Source organism: Caloenas nicobarica, chromosome 4, assembly GCF_036013445.1.
Source record: "Caloenas nicobarica isolate bCalNic1 chromosome 4, bCalNic1.hap1, whole genome shotgun sequence".
Taxonomy (NCBI): Eukaryota; Metazoa; Chordata; class Aves; order Columbiformes; family Columbidae; genus Caloenas; species Caloenas nicobarica.
The window spans coordinates 23,344,154-23,361,870 of record NC_088248.1 but is presented as its reverse complement, the minus strand read 5'-3'; the positions used below and the strand labels follow the sequence as shown (position 1 = coordinate 23,361,870).

At 36.7% G+C, this 17,717-nt stretch overlaps 1 protein-coding gene across 4 annotated transcripts in view; it reads left to right on the top strand.

Moving 5' to 3' along the window:
* The window catches only part of LRBA (LPS responsive beige-like anchor protein), a 412,983-nt gene extending 396,212 nt beyond the window's left edge, over positions 1–16,771 (top strand). For all 4 annotated transcript variants that reach the window (XM_065634945.1, XM_065634947.1, XM_065634944.1 and 1 more), the window contains 4 exons: positions 4,579–4,680; positions 5,403–5,617; positions 12,785–12,936; positions 15,276–16,771. In XM_065634945.1, coding sequence (XP_065491017.1) covers positions 4,579–4,680; positions 5,403–5,617; positions 12,785–12,936; positions 15,276–15,366 — 560 coding nt within the window. In that variant the 3' untranslated portion in view covers positions 15,367–16,771. The remainder of the gene's footprint in view (positions 1–4,578; positions 4,681–5,402; positions 5,618–12,784; positions 12,937–15,275) is intronic.
* The last annotated feature ends 946 nt before the right edge of the window (positions 16,772–17,717 follow it).

The window sequence follows — 17,717 nt, the reverse complement described above, 5'->3', positions numbered from 1 at the left end:
TGTTTTCCTTAATTTTTCTCATATGAAGCAACTTCAAAAATTGTGAAATTTGTAAAATGATTTTTAGAAGACTTTTCTTACATATATAATTTGGTTTGGTTGATGACAGTATTCAAATAACTTATTTTTGCAAGAAGTATGTCAAAGGATAGTTAGATTAACTGATGCTTCATTTAAACCAGATTTTATATTGACATAAAATCACATAATTAATTTGCCATTTCGAAGTGCCCTACAGCCTCTGCAATCATAGAATAATAATTTAGAAATGACTGTTTGGCTGTCTCTGACTTATCATAATTAACTGGCTTCTCAGCATAAAACATAAAAAGGGGCGTACTTAGATGTTTTATCTTTTAATGCGTTGCATAATATTATCTCACTCAGGAATAGTAAGCAGAGTATCTTGTATTTTACTGTGAGTTTTTCAGTTGATCTCTAGTTTGATTTCTTTTTAGGAAGATATTTTTCTTCCTAAAAGTTCCTATGTTTGGCTCAGCTCTTACAGCTTAGTGTCGAAAATATGGAAAGCGGCCTTTTTAGGAATTTACTGATGGATTTAAAATGCCATGATCCTGTTTTGTTTTGTAACATCACCAAAGCTGCAAAAAAATAGTGGAGAAAGACCCAGCAATACAAAACAATTTCTTGTGAGCCAGTAAAGCGTATCTTCTTCTGGATGTCATTACATTAGAAGTTTTGATTTGCTATAATCCCACTGTTCCTTTTTAAACATAGTTTCCAAACGCCTGACATTTTTTCACTGATATATCACCATAAGCTGACAGGATATCATGTGCTCTTTTATCTTCTGAAGCTTAAATACTATGATTTAAAAAGTACTTCAGTCACTTAAGGAAGAGTGGTATTTTATGCTATTTTCTATGCGAAAACAACTTTGCAGAAATTATTTATTGGAATGTAGGAGAGTTCTTTTGAACTAATTTGAATGGTTACTGTAAAGGTGAAGTATTCTATCCATCACTGGGAAATAACTTTACGCATCACTCCTGTGACTTAATTAAATCATCGATGATATTTATTGCAATGTGAATGTGGCATTAAGATTCTTAGAGCATTCAATGTCAAGTAGCAATCCAGCAATGGTATAGACTAAGGATATTATTATACACTGTCCTGAGAAAAGCACATCCGTAAAACTGTTGTGTCTTGGTTATTAGTGCTAGGATTTGAGCTATCTTTAATCTCATTTGACTTGTTCATCTTCCTTAAGGATCTCCATAAAGATGCACTGGGTATTCTTTTCAGTCCTTAGTTAGGGTTTGCATCAGTGGTCGTAAACCTGCTTAGCGGACAAAGACTCTCTTCCCTTTGAAGTCACTTCCCCAGCTTTTCAAAAGGTCTGCAAGCCGGTTCCCCTAAAACAATTTAGAAAAGCCTGAAGTGGTGCCCCTTAAACCAGCAACAAAATAAAATTTTCTCTTTGCATTATTGAAAACCATGACAATCTTCTGAAGCAATAACAGTTTAAAAGCTTTTAAAGAAATCTGTTCTGCTCTACGACCAGCTTTTAAGTTGACCCCATTATTTGGAAAATCAGAGGCTTGGAAACCCCTAAATACTTGACATTCTTATCAAAGGAGTCAGCCTGACTTTTCACGGGACTCCTCTTTTACAGTATTTATTCAAGTCCTAATTTCTTTAAAGATACCATTCAGATTTCTTCTGTGTTTTGTTGGGTTTTTTTGTTTGTTCATTTGGGTTTGCTTGCTTGTTGGGTGGGGGGGGATGTTTTGTTGTGGGGTGATTTTTGTTTTGCATTAAAACGTTTCTTTAGAACAAATGTAATTTGGTAAACAGCCCATATAATTTATGAAACACTGATCCTGCCACCTGTAGATGTATGCTCTACTATGTTTGAAGTCCGAATTCTAAAAAGACTGCGAGCATTACTTATGTAATTTTACTTTTCTGTTGACTATGATAAATATATACACTTAGTTTCTACTTCTTGTTTTTCTTGTTTTAAGAATCTCCTGCATTTTATGTATGTAGTTACTGGCAGCCTAACATAGGTAAAGCCTACAGTAATGTAGTTGGTGTAAGCGATAAGTTTACTATAAGGATTTTGTTTATCTGCACCTCCTAAAAATTTGTTGGGACATTGCTGCTAATAAGTCCTTCTAACTCCAACATCTTTTTATTCATTATCTCCACTACAACGTTGTGCATTTAAAACTTCTCCGATTTCAAAAGTTTCATTAACATGTGGAGTACATAATTAGATTAATTCTTTGTTGATCTATGCAAGTATTTGTTAAATGCAATTTTGGAAAGCAAAATAAAGTAAAATAAAGTAATAAAACCAGAATTCTAGACTCTTGCTAATGTAGGCAGCTCATTTAAAAGAAAACAATCTAACAAGAGCTTTAAACGCACAAAGCTTCCTCCTGTTTTATGGTGTAGTGACAACAGGAAGAAAGTATCGGATCAACAAAATTAAATTGTTACTGGATGATAAGACCGTTACAGTTACCATTATATTTTCCCCTGAAGCTGCAAATTTGTGGCTTGTCTACATAGTGTTCGTTTTTGAATCTTCTAAGGTGCCTGCCCGTGTTTAGGTGAGGAAGGTTCAACAGAGCAAACTTTCTCTACAAGGTTTGTGAGCATTCATAGGATCAGTCACCTGACAAGTACCTAGCCGTCATTAAGTCTACCCTTAACGCTTCTAATTTGTTGGGAGTTTTTCCTTTGCTTCTGAACTGTCTGCTGTACTTCCTGGGTTTGAGTGTGGTGTGCCAAATATTATACAAACCAAAAGCAATCGCTTTTAATTATTATTTAGTAAGAGATTAGGGACAATTCAGCAAGTTGTTCTGTTAAGAGGTACCTTAACATGTTCCAAAGCATTTTCAAATTTAATATACTGATAACATATATCCATATTTGTGGGTCTATATGCACATATATGTAGTGTATATATCTAAGAAGAAACAGATTTATTTAGTTTTCAGAATTTTGTATTTTGGATATAAATTATAGATTATAACAGTAACAGAATAAATGAAATTTTGAAAGGTCAAAATCCTTGCTTTGATACTTTCTCATAGATGATAACCAACATTTTCTAAAAAGCCATTTGAATGTGGCAGCTACATGGACATTCTGGGATGTGTTGCATATGGTCTGAGTAAAAATGTAAAATACTGAGGGTAAGCTAGCTCTTCTTTATGCAAGCCCAGATCTACACTTCCGTTCCACAGAAGTCTCTCACTGTACACATGCAGCATCTGGGTACCTACCTGCTTTAATATATTCCCATAATTTCTAAGAAGATCCAGTACCAGTGTTGCTAGTACTGTTGAGGCTCTACATGGACAAACTAATGACATTATGCTGTTTTTATATTTTGAAAAGTTACAACCCCAAATATAATTTGGATGATACTACCTTAGTAAAAAAAAAAAGAGTCAGTTTGCCTTGTTATTACTCTGTCTCTTTGCAAAACCATCTCCTGTTTTTGAAGTGAGGAAAATTTGATATGACACTGCTTTGCTGCCTTGTAATATTACATATCTTATGTATCATCATTATTACAATTATCAATATTACATATCTTACATATCATCATTTATTGTGAAGTGAAATTATTCCTTGCTGCCCAAAACCTCATCAAATCCTTTTTCAAACTACATGATAAAATTGCCCAAGATACATTCTTTAGAGTTTAAATGCTTCATAAAATGCTATGAATTAACTAATTATATGGTAATACAAAAAGTACATGATTTCCATGAAATGCTAGCACTCTTGAAGAGGGTGATCCAGAGAATGACCTGTGAGTGAAGTTATAAAACTATTTAAAGAGCTTATAGCATTTGCTTACTCTTTCTGTGTCTTGACCCAGAGAATTTTTTTTCTTTATATGTGCCAGTGGTACAATTTCTTTTTCTTTATGGTATCCATGTATGTTTGATTACAAAGAGAATCTCAGAAAAATTTTTATTTGTTCTTGTTGCAGGGAAATGTCTAAAAGGAACAGCAGTAATTAATGGTGGGTTTGGGTGTTTCAATTTTGCAAACTCATCTGAAATTCACTCTGATTACATTTCAAGTTGCACATCTTACAAGGAACCAGACATCAGCCTGAGGTTTCAACACTGTTACTAGAATAAAACAAAATCAGTCAATGGATATTTTACTTCATCTTTGGGCACCGTAGCCGTCTCCTCTTGGTACTTGTCATAGTGACACTTCTGTGTTTACAGGCAGCAATTGACTTCGATCTCTTCCTCCACCAAAAAAATAGAGGGGAGATGGAGAGAGGGGAAAATGCAAGTCTGTGCTTTCCAATTTCTATTTGTTTTTACTACTCGTCTGACTTTTATACTAATGTGCATTAGTAAATATGCAGGCTGAATTCCTATAGGAGACTGCTGCTGTACTATGTAGATAGGAGTACAGAACAACCATACACAAACAGTAGCACAGAAGTGATTTGTAGGGAACATGAACTCAAAGAACAAGGAAACTGAAGACACTTCAGTGATTGAAAGCAGTGATTTTAGAAATAGATTGTAACCAAGGATTGCTTTTATTATTTTTTCATTGAAGGTGATTTTGCAACTCCTCGAGCTATTTTGACAGGACATGACTATGAGATCACCTGTGCTACCATTTGTGCTGAACTTGGCCTGGTAATAAGTGGTTCAAAAGGTAAGGTAGCTATTGTCATTTCTTTCTGTTCATGAAGCTATAATGCTGATGCAAAAAAGAATATACTCTCAGGTGGCAGAATTTATTAACTTTATGGTGGTTTTATTTCAAACCTTGTTTTAGTTGCTACAGAATTTGAAGCCTCTTTTTTATTCAGACATTTACAAGAACTGCACCACTCAGATCGGTGTCATCTCAAATTTACTGAGTATTACTGCATCAAACAGTACTGGTCCCAGTATGGACCCCTGAGGAACACCACTTGTCACTGATCTTCACTCGGACATTAAGCCACTGAGCACTGCTCTCTAAATATACACTTTTAGAACACCTACATGTGTAAATTCATTATACTTACCTCTGTGTCTTCATATTTTGAAAATGTGATTTTAGGATTCAGTACATTTATTTTCGTGCTCTCAAAATTAACTAGTACCAGTTTTAAAAGGAAATTCACAAAAGAATATCTGTTAGGTCTCTAACTAGTTTTGCTCTAAAATACCTTAATGCAAAGCTTTTAAGGGGTAAGCTGTTCATTTTACTCTCTGACACCCTATGACTTAAAGTCATAGGCTTTCCACTTAAACATGGTATAATAATAATCATGATAATGTATTGTAATAGTGATTACCTAAGGAAAAGTAATTACTTATTATTTGATATATGATTTCTTTAAATGACCATGTAAATCAGTAACTAGTGATTTTATTCTGCCTCATTAGAAGGACCATGTCTCATACATTCTATGAATGGAGATCTACTGAGGACATTAGAAGGTCCTGAAACATTAGAAGGTCCTGCAAACTGCCTGAGACCAAAACTTATTCAAGCTTCAAGAGAAGGCCACTGTGTCATATATTATGAAAATGGCGTCTTCTGTGTATTCAGTGTGAATGGGAGACTTCAAGCCACTATGGAAACAGATGACAAGATAAAGGTGAGTGTACTCAAATGTGTGCTAAGGACTGTCAGTTCCAATATCAGGAAAGGTTATCAATGTGGGAGTTTTGTGGAGCTTCTTTCTATAGCCAGGCCATAGAAATATATGGTACTAGACCATAATAGCAGCGTTCTGGAAAAAATGTAGTTAGGGGAACGAGGTACTCCTAATAGTCCTGGTTTTAATTTTAGAATAACTCTGTTCATATAGTAAAGAATGCCCTATAGGCATTTGCTTGGACTGAAGAATACAAGTATTACTAATTGCTGACCAGGAGAAGTTGGGCTACTTTACTTTTTAAAATGAAGGCAGGAAGTTGTTGGACATGCTGTTTTGGATGTTGGCTTTGTCTTTTTTGGCAACTCTGTCTGCATTCCTTCATCTTAGCTTGAGATAGCATGTGTTGTGCCGAGGTTCAGGAATTTTATAGGCATATTTCAACTCTTTAGCCCTTAAAAGTCTCTTTGGCATTTACTGAGCAGGCAAGTAGGTTCTACATCTTTAGCTGCAAGAGACATGGAACAAGTCCAAAACTATGCAGGAGGCATTTTAAGCTTACGGTTTTATGGCAATTATTTGATAATACAAACTGCAAGTCTTTTGACAGTTACTATGAAATAGTCCCTATGAAGCAGAACAGAACCTGCCAGCTATGCTGCAGTGATGCAGAAATGTCAAAAGAATACTTTTGTTGAACTAAAAATATTCCCACTTTTTCCTTGAATGAGAAAGGCAGGGAAGGGAAGGGAAGGGAAGGGAAGGGAAGGGAAGGGAAGGGAAGGGAAGGGAAGGGAAGGGAAGGGAAAGGGGGGGAGGAAAGGAAAGAAAGGAAGGAAGAAAGGAAGAAAGAAAGAAAAGAAAGAAAGGAAGAAAGAAAGAAACAGAAAGGAAGGGAGGAAGGAAGGAAGCAAGGAAGGAAGGAAGGAAGAAGAATGCCCAAGTATTTTATTTATTTATTTTATTTTATTTATTTATTTATTTAAATTCTTTCAGGTGTTGTGCAAAATTATGAGCATTTTAAAATTTGCACCTGTTCTTCTCTTGACTTGATTCATATTAATTCTTAAGAATGTGTCAATATATTTGAAAGAATTTTAGTCTTTGTTATTTCAATTTTAGAACTTGCATTGGACAGTGAATGCTCCATTACCATGGAAGTCTCCAATGTAGTTCAGTATATTCCACTTAAAACCTGCAAAACTCTGTTGTGTACTGTATTCAGTTAATCCAGCATCCCTATGTTTTCAAAAGGTCAGATATGTTGATGGTGGAATATGCAAAACCAACTCTCTGTGTAGGTCTCTCTTCCATAGTAAGAGTGCTGTTTCAAGGGAGGGAGAGGGCATTTGATCTTTGGATACTCTGGCAGCCACAAGTGTGGATCTGAGGCTGAGGAAAAGAAGTAGGAATGTGTATATTTCTGTCTTAAGACGTTTTTCCAAATTAGTGTAGATTATTGCTTCAATTTTTAATCTTTCTTCAGTTCTCCAAAACTGTACCTTTGGCTGTGCTTGTACAAATGCTTTTGAGATTTTCTGGCTACTCTTCATCCCAGTTCTTTCCATAAAACAAGTACATATCACAGTGTTTTCTCTTTTTACAATAATAATGTTGATAATCTGTCGCTTTCAGTTGTGATTATGTTGTCAGCTAGGCCAGCAAATCTGTAAAATATCTAGAAATCCCTTGCCGGCTAAAACAATTTCTGTAGTGTTTCAGTCAGTACCCCCAGCTTTAGGGACATTGCTAGAGGCAATAGAAGTTCCGCTCTCTGTGGGCCAGAATTACATATGTACAGAGGTTTGGTTTTTATTTTGTTTTGTTTTGTTTTCCTTCTCTCCCAGTGGTCCCAGTTGGGCTTTATGCTTAAACAATCTACACCGTCTTTCCCAGTGCTTCTGCACTATATCATGTTAGATGGCAAGTGGCAACTGCATGATTAAAGTATAGGCCTTTAAAATGAATAGTACCTGCCCATGGGCTGTGCTGACAAACGCTTTTCTTTGGTTTTTGCTCAAGGAGGATAGAAAAGGGAGGGAAAGGGTTGTAAGTGTTGAATCTCTAATGTAAAATTCTAGTTTCTATTTTCCTATGGTTATAAGTGTTGAATCCGTAATGTAAAATTCTAGTTTATATTTTCCTCTGTCATTAGGGACCTGTATTTCAGAATGTTATTGATGAAACTAGCCATTTTCAGTAGTGATGTTTGGAACACCATTCTGATTTTCCTTCTTGTATTCCTGTGCTAGAAAACTGCTAGAAAAATTTCAGACGCTCTGGGGAAATTCAAAGTCTAATCAATGCCTTCCACCTGTTGTTGTTTTAAATACTGTATTGCTCAGCGGAGCTTAAGCATATCGCAGTACATCTACCTTGTAATGTTTAGATATCTTAATGAATAACTTAACTCTAAATAGTCTGCTTGTTCTGAGAAGGAAAGTTATTTTACCCTAAACAAAGACTGTGTGCTGTTTCACCCAGAGGAACCAATTTATTTTCCTTTCCTGAGTCTGTTTTGAAATGTGGAAGTGCCCACAAGACTCCTGCTGCTGTAAGCCAGGGCTGTCACAGTGTCAGCTCTGCCTTTTTACAAAGCACTGCCTTTCAAAAATCTGAGATGTTAAAAGGGATTTGTGCAAAGTTCTGAGACTTTTCAAGGAAATACAAGTCAGAAATGTAGCTTTTAGAACACTGCTGAAATCATGTGCTTTGGGGATTATTTGGGAGTCTGAAGCTCACGTTGTGAGAAAGATTAGTTGCAGAGTTGTTTCAGTTTCATACCAAGCAGAATCGTAGATAAACTACGCTGGGGAAAAGCAGAACAGTAAAATTGATTCATGTCATCTTCTATACCACTTGGAGTACTTGGGAGTAAAAGCATCCTTTCATTTGTTAAATCTTGAAGGGCATGTCCTGAAACTGAAATGTTGACAGGGTGACCTTTTTCTTCCATTCATTCCTTCATTCATATATATATAGGAAAGTGGCTGAGAAATTTATTAATAAACAGTAAAAATAAATAAATCAACATCTTGTCTTCATGACAAGCCAATGACTTAGTAAAATTGCATAGGTATTAGTAAGGGTTCAAAGCCTATACTTTATTCAATCAAAAGATCACAACCCCCCCTGCATTTCGCAGGCAGTGGAAGAGTTAAAGATTAATGGCTTTAATTTGCCTTTTAATATAGCATTTCTTCAGTGAGAGCCTCAAGTATAAAATTCAAGTGAACCGTGACCATAAGGTTAATGGATTTTCATCAGCTGAATTTTATAAGTGTAGCAAATAATTATTTGTCACGGTCTTCATTGCAATTTGAAAATACCCTTAGGAGACTGCCATTGCTAAAGAGAAAAAAACACCCCATATTGATTTTTGCTTCTAACGAATAATCTTTTTAATAATTGTGTGTGGTATGTTAGATCCTGTGATCATCCTCTCAGTGCATGCAAGTTCTAGATAATTTTCATAGTCTTATCTCAGTTTGTTTTCTATCTCTATCTTATAGAGTTACTATACTCTTCTAAGACAGAATCTAAATGAGTTTTCAAGCTCCTTGGGGTTGTGCTGTGAGAGGCGCTCAGCATATTTTTGTAGGCTGGTAGAAACAATCACAGAAACAATTTATGATTGCAGCATTTGTTTTTTTGCGGGAGAATCTTCAGCTCAGGATAGTCAACTCTAACGTGGTTAGTATTCAATTTGCCATAGTTAGATATCGTTGGAAAAAAACCCATATATTCAGCTATCTTGTTTCTAAATTTACATGTACTTGTTGTCATCATAATTCAAAACACAGCTGGAATAGGTTTATCATCTATTTTTTTCAGTGTTATAATATTTTGTTCACAGTATATGCTTGTATTTCAGATACATTAATTTTAAAGTTATTGTGTGAAATAAAATTTTAGCAATGTGATTCATTCTGATTGCTTGGGAGTTGTTGCAGTAAACACTCAAAATTGATAATGTAAAAGTCACCTATAGAAACTCTATTTTAATGTACATGTTGCACTTCATATAATTCTTAAAGGCTATATTTGGCATCAAAGTGATAGAGGATAGCAATACAAAAAATACAGATGTGCAGTATGTCTGACTTCAATTATTGCTGTTCACGAAGCAGTATCTTACATAGACTGTATATTTTGGTTTCTAGGCTTGTCAGCAGCCTGTATAAACACTTTAATGTTGCATGAATGTAACATTTTTGTGTTTCAGTTTCTCCCATTTTTGTGGTGCATTCAGTGTATCAATTCTGTATATTATAACACCAACAACTTCCTTTTCCTGGGGAATTTAAAATCACAGTATGTTACAAGTTTTGCATAATGAAAAAAATGTAGAAGCAGGGATTGCAAATGTCAAAATACTTGCAGACTTCAGCACAGAGAGAAATGTTTGCAAGATCTGGTCTTCAGTTCTTTCTACTGTTTCCTAAATTTAACTCTGAGCTGGAATTTTGCTTGTGGACTATCATCTTGAGGCAATTTCCTTGCCTTCCAGTGACAGGGTTTTTAGTTAACAGTGGATCAATCTATTTGTAGAACGTGTGTAGAACATTGCTCTGAATGTCCTCCATTCTTACATTGTTCTATTGAAAAGCTTTGTGGCTGCCTGCCTTCAGTCAGGAAACTAAAGTTTATCATGAATTAGTCCTGGCATGAAGGACATGTATTTTGTTGAAAAGCTGCCCAAATTTAGCTGAATCACAAATCTCAGGGTAAATGCATTCAGTAAATATGGTTTAGCATCGTCATTCTATGTTGAACGTCTGCAGCCCAGGGATGTGGAGTTTTTCCCTGCAACCAATCATCCCCTACAGCGAGGTGCACAGAAATGCCATGGCAAGAAATGAGATGAGGTGATCCTGGATGAGGAAGGGAAAAGGGTGATGGGGAAGACAAGGAGAAAGAAGAGCAGAATTGAGGACAGAATTAAAGAGACGTTTGCAAGAGCAACATGAACAGAGAAGTAGAGATGGGAATGTAGGAACTTGTCAGAGACTGGGATAAGACAAGACAAGGCAGAAAGGAGTGAAGGAAAAATTGGAATTGGAAGTAGGAGCAATGGAGCAAAGGATTAGGTAGGATCAGGAGTTTAATACTAGGTAATAGTGCTTCATAGTTCCTTATTTTCCTTTTGATAACAGAAAATCATCCAGCAAACAAATAGCAAAGTTTTTTGTCATGGTTCTGTGTGCTCAAATGAAGAGGATGATAGGCTGCTGCTGTGCCGAGTATTGCGTACAAAAATAGAAGTACAGAGCAGAGAAGGGAAGAGCACAAGTCAAGCTGGGGAGCAAAAGTCAGAAAAAGAACTGAGAAGAGGCATCTGGAAACAGGAGGAGAGAATACAGGAAAAGGTTTGGGCCTACAGGAGTTATTAATAATGGTCCAGACTGTAGATTTAATGGTCTTGATCTCACTGCTAGCTTGTGCTGATGTCATTCCACATGACAGAATTCATTCAGCTTTTTGGTTTGGGTTTTTTGGAAAACCGTATGAACCCTTCTGTTTTCCCAGATAGCTGGAGAATGAGGCTATAAAATGAGGATCTGGTATCGTCTACTGCTGAAGTTTATTTTCTGCACAGCAGCAGGACAGGGTCTTCCTTCCAGAAGAAGTTTTATACTCTACCAGGTTACTGTAGTAGTAATCGCTAAGACCGTTACTGAAAAGATTTCTAAGATCTTGGCATTGCTGTGAGAAAGTCAGCAATGGGGTCTTCCAGGGACTGCTGTTGGGAGCAAGGTGTTGGGAACCAGTACTATTCATGTTTTCTGAGGGGGGAGATGCTGAAGGCGTTACAGAGTGATGAAGGCAACGGATGAGGTGAATGCAGAACTGTGATTCAGGATACTGCAGAATATGAGACTTATGGGGGTACTCATTGAAACTAGTAGGATCACTTCAAACCAGATAAAACAATTTTGTTTTGTAATGAACATCTGCCTTTTTAAATTTTTTTTTTTTAATTATCTTTTTTCTCCACGGAAAGCATAAGTAGGCTCCAAAAAGAGATTAAGAAAATTCTTGGGCAGCACGTCCATAAATGAATACTAAAGAGAATGGAGAGAGATGTACGTCCTGATATTCCTGATCCAGTGATTGTGGGTGCTGAGGAGAACAAGGGAAAGGGACTGTAGAGTGGCCACCTCACAGCATCTCTTGCTGCCACTGATAGTGATACAACATGGATCATGATCTGTCTGACCCCATAGGGTATCTCTTATTTTAATAAAATTTAAAGTTCAATTTTCTTAAACAGTATTTTGACTTATTTAACCTGGCAAAATCTCTCTTTAAGAAATATTTCTCATGCTTCCGGTCATCCTAATATCTGATAGTATCATCTGGTACAGACATCAGGCAACTGAGGAAAGTTGCATTTTTTCCATATACTCAGTATGTATCATTGTTCTTTCCAATAGCACACAAGAAATGTCAAAATAGATTGAAGGCTCCTGTTTCAAGAAGTCTTCACGGTGAAAACCAATGATATCCAATCTTTCCCTGTGACGTGGATCCCAAATAAAGATTTCAAATGTAGACTTGCCATTAGTTCCCATGATCCATGCAAAATCAGAGTATAAACCATTGAACTTGTGACAGGAGGTTTCAGGATAGATGGTGAAAGGAGATGCAGTCCCTATTAAGAGAGGTGGATCGTTATCTTATTAATACAGAACAGGAATCTAAAAATTCTGGTCTAAATTAATTCTAGTAATTTCTATAACATTTCAGTTCCCTCCATCATTTGGCTCTTTGACAGAGAGAAAAGGAGTATATTAAAGATACTTAGGGGAATGCCAGGTACTCTATTTTAATGCCAGTGCTGCTGGATCTTGTAAATCTAGTTAATTAGAAGAGTAAAATTATTTAGCTGACCTCATATTAGATCTTCGGAATATGGAATAAATCACAGGTGACATAAAACTTAACTAGTGACATCTAATGTATTAAAGAGACTTGTGCATAATAACGTCAATTCTGTTGCTGTGTAGAATAACATAACAATAAATGTTCCTTCCCCAAGCTTGTACTGATACCAAGTCTCCCTAGACATTCAGCTGTCAATATGAAAATTCTTATGAAAGTAAAAGAGGCGAAATAAGAGCAACACCTATTTATCTGACAAATATCCATGTGATTTCCCCTTAGGCAATTCAGCTGAGTCGAGATGGACAGTATCTGCTTACAGGTGGAGACAATGGAGTTGTCATGGTATGGCAGATGTGGGACCTCAAGCGGCTTTTTGCTTACCCGGGGTGTGATGCTGGAATCCGATCCATGGCCCTGTCATATGACCAAAGGTTAGAGCAAAGTCTGGTCTTCACAAGAATTTCAGAGATTACGTACTTACAATTAAATTGTATTTTTGGTTTTTTTTCTGATTTTGATTTTCTATGGATGAGATCCTGGTGATTATATCGAGAATTCTGTGCTTGCATAAATTTCTTTCTAACATGTGAGATTTAGGCCAGATCGTCTTTTTCTGGATTTCAGCTCTTAGGGGAATGAAAAGAGATTCAAGACATCTTAAGTTGGGCAGACTTTCAAGATAGGTTCAGTTAATGGCCTGTGCCAATATACAGTGTGGGTCACATGGAGGTGGAAGGTTACATATCTGCTTTTCATGTTTCTTCTTTCACTTAGAATACAAATCACAGTCCTAATTCCAGACTTTTATGTTAAAAATAGAACAGTTAGGATAGTTGCACAAAAAGATTCCTTCCACGCATCCATATTTTGCTAAAGCAAATATTAATTTTCATTTTTAGAAAAGTTATTTTATCCACATAAAGCATGAGAGATTGGAGATTCCTTCTACTGAAGACTACCAGTTAATATTTTTACTGCATTTTTACATTAAACTTTCCAATGCAGCTGTACTTCCGTCCTTCCGTGTTTTTATCACAAAAGTATTTTTTGTTTATAAGATGGATGTTTAGCATTTCATTTGTACACTTTTAGCTTGCAGGCTAGAATTTTGTTTGGTTTGGTATGTTTGTTTAGTGGAGTTCCTGTGTGCTTTTCAAGCAGATTTGGCTCCTTAAATCCCTTAGGAGTGTCTACTTTGTGCAGTAAAGCATGTTGCTGAGACTCTTAACTGAAACAAATTCTTACTGAAATCCATACTGAATGTTTTAATATTTTCACTTAGTCTACGCTTCTAAAACTTACATAAAATTAACTTAAAACCCAAACCAAACCAAAACAACACCCCACACAAGTCAGGAAAATCTGTGGACTTTAATCAAACATTCAACTTCGTGTTAAGCATTATTCGAGATTATAGGCATTTTGGAAGAAACAGTTTTCCATTAAAAAGCCCCTGCTGTTGAAAGTATTTCAAAAGCTGGAGTTACAGCTGTTGAATTTTAGACCCCTGAAATGTATAAAATTTTCCATTTAGAGAATCTTTAAACTGTAATCAATGGCATGTCCACATAACTGTCACATATCAATAAATTGAAATTTAGTATGGACATTATGAATTCATCCATGTGCTCAAGTTAGGAATCTATTTGCTTTGGGTTTGAAGACTCAGGAACTCACAAGAGACTTACTCATAGTATTTCACTGAGTAATTACTCAGGTGAGTAACTACTCAGTAATTACTCAGAATACTTTATTTGGCATGCATGAATGTAGGCGTTTGAGTGACTGTGTAAAAAAGTCTTAATGTAATACAAAAGCACTCAAAATGGTGCTATTGAAATGAAATAGTGTGACGCTATCAAAATGCAATGTTTCGATGATTTCATACTTAGTCTTTGTATTGAAATAGCAGCTTTTTACTCTGAATATTTTTTTTTATTCTGAGTCTTTTCCCCTAAAATGCCAGAATTTTATATGTCCTGATACTTTTGACTTTTACAAAACTTTAAGATGAGACAGTAGAAAGGACGATACAGAAACTCTTGTAATTGTGTGCTGTGTCAGGGTCATGGCTTTTCAAACAGATCTAAATTATCTCTAGTAGTAGGCCAACTATCAGGATTTAGAAAGAAAGAGTTCCTCAGTGGGAAAATACAGTGATTTACTTTCAGGAAGCTTCAAAACAATCAAAGCTCTTAGATTGCTTTCAAACCCAAACATTTCCAGCTGAAGTCCTGTGCCCACGTCCAATTCCTTCAGGTAGATCATGTGCTCAAATGGGGAAGGCGAAACTGAACTGAGTGGTTCTCCCAGCCTTCCTTTGCTTGGCTGCTGCACCAGGGCTTCACCCCACTCCCATACCCCCCAAAACCCAACCAAGCCAAAATATAAGCCCAGGAAATCTGAAGAGGCCTTGCAGGACAGTGATGCTGGTAAATAATTCTGTTGTTTAACTGTAGCTTCAGGCTGACCATACAAACTGTTGCATGGTGTTTTGCATGTTTTGTGATCCACAAACCTTCTGTCAGAGCTGGTGCAGATGGCAGGTTTAGTTGAATCCAGCTTGCTGGAGTCCTTGCAAGCCCAAGATGAGCCCCTGAGGCCCGACTTTTCTGATACGTGGAGCAATTCCAGCTCCAGCTGTCTTTGGTGGACGCTGATTCTTGCCTCAGGTTCTCGTGCCTGTATTGATGTAACTCTTCAGTGTGTTGACTCACATATCTGAATGTGAGGTGGTTCACTAACGAATATGGTATTGTGCTTTCCTTAGGTGTATAATGACTGGCATGGCATCTGGGAGCATAGTGGTTTTCTACAATGATTTCAATCGTTGGCACCATGAGTATCAAACCAGATACTGATCTTCAAGAGACCAAGATTAGCACTGATGTGGGCAGCTGTTGTCAGAAGGCAACTGAACACAGCACGCTTCCCTTGGTGTCTTGCCACAACATTGTTCCTTATAAATAGCTATATTACATCTGAATGTAACTTAAATTTACTGGAAGAAGCAACCTATTTTTTAAAGTTAATTGCTATTTTTGTAGACCCTGCTTGACTTTTTCGGGGGAAGGGCAAAGAAGCTAAAAAATGGCTGCTGGGTTCTGTAGTCAAAAATCTATATTTTTAGTCATAACAAGAAGTCTATTTTGATCCCTGTATGTAAAAGAAACCTAAAGTAAAGATGGTTAAACCTCACATTCTAGCTATATTATGAAGAAACCGATTTTCCATCTGAAGCTTTATCTATTGCCTTGAGGAATATATGATTTTAACATAATGGAAATGAATTATGATTTGGGGGGAATTTTAATCTGTGCTATCTATACTACACTTTCTCATTCTTTTCCAAATGATTGTACTACATCAGCACTGAAGTTTCTGGGAATCAATCGTAATATTTAAATTATGGTTAATGTAATTTTAAACTTTGCAAATCATTTCCATCAATGTTACTATTCAAGCATGTTTCTAGGCCTAGACAACTAGTTATTTTTTTAGTTGTATGTTTTGTGCTGTTAGGAGAGAGAAATCAGGAATGGAGTTTGTGTTACATCAAGTGTGAATCCTTCTAGTTTCTAACTGGCGTCTCCTTCAAAAGCACACCAAAATGTGGATTGTTCCTCAAAATCTGAAAGGCTATTTGCAGACTTGAAACTCAAATTAGAAACCCACAGAGGCAGGTATTTTTTTAATCGGTGCAAGTACCCAAGCACACTTCTGCTGGCTGTCTGTGAAAGCACTGAAAAGGCGGCTGTTTGCTGATGTGCAGCCTCAATACAACAGCAGAAGCACCAGGCTTGCAGGCAACTTTATTTTTTCTCCCTAGGACTAAGCCCTGCAATACTTAGCACATGCCATATTCCTTTTCTGCCTATAGCAACAATATCTTTTATATTTTGCTATCACCAAATCCACTCAGATCCTGCCCAGTCATATTGAATTACCTCTTTCTTTTAGGAAATGAAAAATAATTTATACTAAGGAACAATAAGTTATTTTGGTGTTGCACAAATCTACTTTTCTACAAGAATGCTGTGCAGAATTCTGTGAAAATATTTGTGAAAAGAACTGTTATTGTTTTGTAAGTCTGTATTGCATAAAAATCTTCTTCGTATGTCGTGATCTATATGAGTTGAAATTTACATTCCATATCTGTATTGATACATACATTTCTCTACCTGCCTAATAGAGCAGTTCCTGTTTTTCTAAGCATTTAACTGCTATCTCTTTCAGTAAAGATTTGGAATGAGAAAATTGTTTGAGTGAAGAAATTAAATAAAATTACGTTTGTAACTGAGAGCATTAGTAGAGTACTGGGTTCTTGTGATTCAACGTATATTCACAATAGAGGTGCTATGGCCAATACATTTAAAGTACTCTTGGTGTTTACGCAGTGGTGACTAACTTTTCTGTGCTCTCTACATTTTTATACTGATATAGTTATAGTGGTATCAGTAGAGTTACATTTTTATGTTTTGTGTAGCAGAAGGAGGATCTGATGAAGCGAAGGCTATAGCTGTAATGTCTGTGGTAAGTGCCCGGTATATTGAGCAGTAACATCTTTAATGCAAAACTTCTACTTCACGCTTCAATAACATTCATACCCTTCTATCAGAAGATTTCGAAGGGAAATTGCTGTGCTCTTGAATTGAGATTTGCATTTTTCTCAAGCCGGAGGTGGGTTTCCTAGGCTGGGTGGAAGGAAAAAACAAACACATACAAAGGAAATGTTGCTGTGGCCAGGTGTATTTTGTCAAATGGAAATCGTGAAAGTCTTCTTTTTATGATCTCCTGCTGCCTTAGGAAACACTTTATTACTGATAGAAGAGATAGATTGTGATCTTAGAGCCAAAATATTTCATGCGGAGATGATCTGGTAGATTGCTGGTTTTAGAAAAGGTCCTGTTGATCATGAGATGCTTTCCCAAACCGAAAGCTTGACAGTACTGGTAATGCCATCCTGTGCCAAACCCAGCCAGTGGGTGATGATGGGCAGCTGGGTGATGGCACGAAGAACTCCCTGGGGAAGCGGCAGCAGTGGTGCAGCACAGCGTTCGGCACACTAGGGCTCCTGCAGACCCTCCATGGAAAAGGACGTCTTCCCCTTCTGCTTCGTGGGCAAGCCCGTGAAGACACCCCCATTCCAGACTGCTTGGCTGGTGGCTTGGGTGAGTAGGAAATACCCCCAAAACCTACCCCAGGCACTGCG